The sequence below is a fragment of the Pteropus vampyrus genome, unplaced genomic scaffold (assembly GCF_000151845.1).
Source record: "Pteropus vampyrus isolate Shadow unplaced genomic scaffold, Pvam_2.0 Scaffold121, whole genome shotgun sequence".
NCBI lineage: Eukaryota > Metazoa > Chordata > Mammalia > Chiroptera > Pteropodidae > Pteropus > Pteropus vampyrus.
In genome coordinates, this window is record NW_011888902.1 from 251,208 (window position 1) to 256,973 (window position 5,766).

General features: G+C 36.4%; 1 protein-coding gene across 1 annotated transcript in view; it reads right to left on the bottom strand.

The window, feature by feature from the left end:
• The window catches only part of USH2A (usherin), a gene marked incomplete at its 3' end in the record, with an annotated part of 612,524 nt that overhangs the window by 247,198 nt on the left and 359,560 nt on the right, over positions 1-5,766 (bottom strand). Inside the window, 2 exon segments of the mRNA XM_011366141.1 lie at positions 1-149; positions 4,909-5,060. The exon segment at positions 1-149 is cut by the window's left edge and continues 14 nt beyond it. Of these exon segments, the coding sequence (XP_011364443.1) occupies positions 1-149; positions 4,909-5,060 (301 nt within the window).

Sequence of the window (5,766 nt, forward strand, 5' to 3'; positions counted from 1 at the left end):
AACATCCCAGTAAAAAGGACCAGATACGTCAAGGGTCCATTTGGATGAAAAGGTGGCTCCCACCTCACGTGGGCAACCCGGGATCCCTCTGTTTTGACAAACACGTTGACTGTTCCTTCGGGAGGAGCTTCTAGAGTTCGATTTTCCACCTGTGAGTATGAAAAGATTTATTTTTGTTTGCAAATAAAATAAGTACATGCTTCACTTTGAGCCTATTTCTTCAAAGAATCTCTTTTTGCTGTGAAGTAAACTATTTTGACAGTAGCATCTTGTATGAATACCTCATTTTGTCAGCAGGATCAAAGCACACCTCATGTTTTCCTCCTCCTGCTGTTAAAGCTTAGAGTTTGAGTTTCTGACCGAGGCAGTTTGTTTGTGATTTTCAGAGTAAGTGGATCAAATCACACTGTGATTGTGTCTATGGCTGTGCATATCCACAGACTATTTCTAGGACTGCTTAAAAACAGTGCTTATGTGATAGCAAAAGAAAAGACATATATAAGATCTGTTTTTAAGATCTTGACTGGAGTGACAGACTCCTGGGCTTTGTCAAAGGTCACAGCAAGCATCCTGACATGCACATGTGCACACGTGCGCCCCCCCCCTCACCCTGCCCACACAGACGCGCACACTGTTCTGAGCTGCGATGCTACCAGGTCTGTAGAGATGGCATCATGCCAGACATAGAAAAATAAATGTGCCCAAGTGACTCCATCCCTAAGGTACAATCACAAAAACAGTTGAAAATGTCATTAATACAGTGTTAATGAACCTATGCAGAAAAGGGCAAAAGATGGATTAACTGAAGAGAAAGACTTTGAAATGAATCCCAAACTGTACAGCGGCCAGAAAGATTTTACCAGCTAAAAAAATGAAATGACTAGTGACCAAAGAAGAGGAAGTTGTAAGAAAGAAGAAAAGGGTTCAGAATATTTTAGCAACTTTAAATAACTGGCTTAAATTGTTAGCTAATCACCACAAACTCATAAGTACTCCTAAATGTTTGACCTTTTAAGATTTATTGAATATGTTGATAATTTTGACCTTATTCTCAAAGTGAAGGCCCATGCCTCGCAAGGAGGTGATCGAACGTGAACTCCTTAGGCAGGCAAACATTCTCAATTATGAAATCTTCATTTGTTAGGGTGCCTACACTTTCCCAATTATAAAAATAAACGTGAAAAAAGACAGTGTTAATGTTTAATAATATGAGGTCACGACATGTCTTATTTTCATCTGAGAACGGCTGGCGTTCCTTAGATCTATACCTCCTCTTCATTCTTTTTAGTCCAGTAGCCATACAAAAAAAAAAAAATGATCAAAAAGCTTGGCTGGAAAAATATCAATTTATCATTTTAATGCAACTGGCTTCATTATGTTTATGTATATAGTTTGAATCATTACATTCAAAGTTTCCAAATAAAATGAGACTCAAACAGTTGAAGAACTAAGGGCAGTTACTACCTTGAGATATCTAGTTATTTCAAAATAGACATATTTAAAAAAATTTTTTAAGTATCTGGATAAAATATTCTAGTTTTTGCTCTATATTCCACTTGGCAATTGTACTGTTTTATGTTGACTCAGTGTCTTTTTTTTTTTTTTTAATTGACCTTTTGATTATCCACCTTGCCTTAGAAAGAATGTTAAGTAAAAGGCATTCTGAAAGGTTGGCTTGGTTCTCACTGGAAACCTGTGACACACCTCCCTGGACACATATACACACAAAAATTTTTTTGAAAACAAATGTGTAACGAAAACACGCATTTTAATAAAATTTTCATTCTTAATAAAACTCTTATCATGTGCCAAACTCTTGTATAAATGATATTTCACTTAAATTTTCACAGCGACCCTTATAAAGTCGGCCTTGTTTACTTTTGTAATAGTTGGGGAAGCTGAGCTTACTGAATAAGTGTTTCCCATGGAGGCATACAGGGAGATTTTCCACATAGACTTTTCATGACCATTATATATATTGCGACTGAACTTTAGATGTGTCAACAGATTTATGTGTTTCTTTGTAAAAAATGAATGTGTGTGTACATGTGTGTCTGAGTGTGTTTATCTGCATAAACATGCCATCACCAAGAAACCAAACCAGCATTTTAACCATGCGAAAGAGTAGTGACCTAGAGTTTCAGATTTTATCCTTAAGAGGCTCCCTAGCGGACTAAATTCAGTGAACGTTCCAGGGCTAAACGCTGTCATGGAGTCCCCAATCTAAGATGTCACCAGTGTTATCTAACATTGGCTACGTGGGGAAAAACAAACAAAAGCAAAGTGGTTTTCCCTAAGGACACATTCATTGCACTTTTTTATAGAAACAAAATGTGAAGTGCTCCTAACATAACTTAAAATTGGAATTGAAAGCAAAGGAAGCATTTAAAAAGTTCTCCATTGCATTTCTTTTTTTTTTTTTCCATTATTTCGAATTTTATAAAACCCCAATTACTGGATTTCATTTGACAATGCATATTAGCATCTTAAAATTAGGATCAAAGGCATTGTAAGTTGTTGTTGTTGTTGTTGTTTTTAACATTGGAGTTTCTTTAAAAGCCAAATATATTGTGTAAATATTAGGGCAAAAACTGAACAAAACACAAATTAATCTTATTTTAGGTGGGTACAGAGCAATTCCTTCTGAACCACAAATAACAGCCAATAAAGTTGGAAAGACTAAGGGAAAAAAAAACACATTGAGCTAATAAGGCATTAAATTGTTAAAAATATGAAATTTATGTATGCATTTTTATATTTAAAATTATGTTTTATCAAATAGATTTTTTCTTTTTACTATTTTTTATTTTATTATATGAGCATCTTGCCAATTTTGAGGTGAACCATACCACATTTAAGACTACAGAGCATATCTGTCCTAGAAAACATCGAATAGTATGTCCCTGTATGTGTGAAAAATAATATTAAATATGTAAGAAATGTAAAATAAACAGGCCAGTTTTCTAAAACCCAAGAGTTATCATCAAGAAATGTTAGTGAACACGAAACTTGACTCTCAAAATTTATTCTTTGATTTCTGCCAGCAAAAGATTTAAAAATAAAAATTATAAAACTTTTGTTTCAATGAAATGTTTGTTATAATATTGGGCTTCAGATAAAAAATGTCTTTAAGTGACATGTATATGTAATCGCTATATATGACTGAATTTTGATGAATATATTGTAATTTAATGTATGGAAAATCTGGCTCTTAAGATTGATTCATAGATTTCTTAAATCGATAAGGACACATTAAAAAAATCATCAACAAAAAGGCCAGCATCTGTAATATCCTTCATGATTGTGACGGACAGAGCTAGGGCTAGTTAGAATACTCAGATATATAATCTCTTAAGGACACAATGTGTACTGTAATTGGTACAAAAATATTTTAGAAATCAAAGGAAGGCCGTGGATTTTCGCTTCCTGGCAGCGCAGGGCTGACTTGTTCTAAATAAAGACATGGTCATTCAATCCCAGTAATTAGAGATGGATCACTGACTTGGGATAAAGAGAAGGACCAAGAGAGAACAACTGCGCTCTGCGGCAGGACGGGCTCCAGGGTGGATGATGGAGCAGCTTTACGATCCGTTCTGTGCTCCCCCTTCCCATCACGGAACTGTGGCGTTTGATTTCTAAAGGTTAACATCACCTACGGTCTGCACAGGACACAGATCGATTGCCGCGTCCCCCTTGTTTAAAGTTGCCAGAACATCAGGAGTCAGGGCGGGAACCAAGATTAGCAGCCAGAACCACGATTTTGCTGTTAACATGTTTGTAATAGTCTAAGTTTCAAGCTCTTGAGAAGCATTCTTTTCTTTTTCCCTTCTTTCTTTTTTTTTTTTTTTTTTGAATGAGTGAATGAAGAAGCAAAGCTGGCCTATTGCCATTCCTGCTTTTAAGAGTAAGTAATCATCAGAGGGTCTGGGCTATAAAATACTTAATGGCAATAAAGACTGCTGCTCAGCTCTACCGATGGATGATGTTAGCAGCTTGGAAAGCAACCAATTTCTGTAACAGAATGGGAGGCGTGATCAAAAATAAGGAAGCAAAAATTAAACAGTAGAGCTGTTTTTCAAGGTAATATTTATACAATATACTCTTCAATGAAGACAGAGTGCATTAAAATGATAGAGCATTAGCCAAGATTGCCCAAAAATATCTAAAGCTAATCGGCATTTCCCTTAAATGAAGCTAAATCTAATCAATCAAGAAAAATGCACAAAACTAAAATGTGATGTTTTGAAACTAAAAGGTGTCACGTTAATCTATAACGATTATGTACCATTAAACGGATTTTTAAAATTATACCAATAAAAAAGCATAATTTCATCAATCCTTTAACTACTAATGAAATATACATTATAGATTTCTGAAATGTGGATCTCGAAAGATAATATTAATATAATTTTAAATGCTGTTTTCATGAAGCTATACTACACTAATGAAATTAAAATATTTTATTCTACTAGATGAGGTGAACTCAACCTTTTAATTGACAGTCATGTTTATTGGAAAGCGGTGTTGCCATAGTGTGGCAGTTACGGGCTCTCAGTTATTTTTACTTTTTAAGCATAAACTTACTTAGTTGTAGAGCCCATCATTAGGAAGAAAAACTTTAAATACGTTATTAAATTAGGCAAGATTGTACATCTGCCTGATGAACTGGTCAACCGACCTTTCGAAATTTCAGTGAAACGTGGATTCTGTCCTTCACTAGACCTATGCGCAGTCTTGAAATTTATGTTGAATATAAAATCTTACCAACCCTTAAGTGAAATTTTATAAAAAGAAAACCTCCCATCCTGCTTAAAAGGCTAGCGGTGCCGAGTGAGTCACCACCACTTTCATCTCCCTGAGAGCCCGTCGCCTGACATCTAACAGCAGACGGTGCGCGCACACACTCACCAGCGGGCCCAGAGCACAACCTCTGGCCGTGCATGCTTGGACTCTGAAGGAATGCAAGCTCCAAGGAGCAAACCCGTGAGCATGACAGCTGAGTTCTGAAGAATTGTGAATTAATATACCATCCAGATAGAGCCCATAACTCGTGATAACACCTGCAATGATAAAAATTTGCTTTTAGTCTTGTTCACAGACAACAGCAAAGAATGACTCAAAGAGAGCAAGCACTTCTTGGTGTGACTTCTAATTTCATGGGATTACAGTATCTGGTGTTTTCTTGAGCCTAAACTCTGTCTCTTGCCAAAGAATAGAACAGGTTTGAAACCCCTGAATATCAAATTTCTAAGCGAATTAGTGCAGAGACAGAAATAGAGTCCAAGAGTCTCAGAACGTGAATCTTTCTATGGCATCACATTGAGGTCTGTCGTTTGTCTTCCACATCAAAAATGGATAAATTAAGGACATTTATAATTTTTATTGCGTTCTAAAATGATCCCCTTAGTACATGTGCTCTAGAAGTAAAACGACCTTCTTTGTCAACGCCTTCTGTGTTACTCGGGATGTGGCAGGTACAGTTCTACACACCTGATGTGCATGAATTCCTTTTTAAGCCTCTCCACACAGCACTAATATAATAGAGGCAACATTAGCATCATCATTTTATAGAAGAGAAAACTCAGGCACAGACAAATGAGGTAACTTGCGCAAGGTCATGTAGCTGGCAATGGAGTTGGGATCTGAACCTCTGCGGTCTGGTTCCAGAACAGGCAGATTAGTACCTGGCAATGACACCTGTGTTCCCACTACACAACTAAATCATGGAAACACAGAAGTCTTGAGAGAACACTCATGAATGGGTTA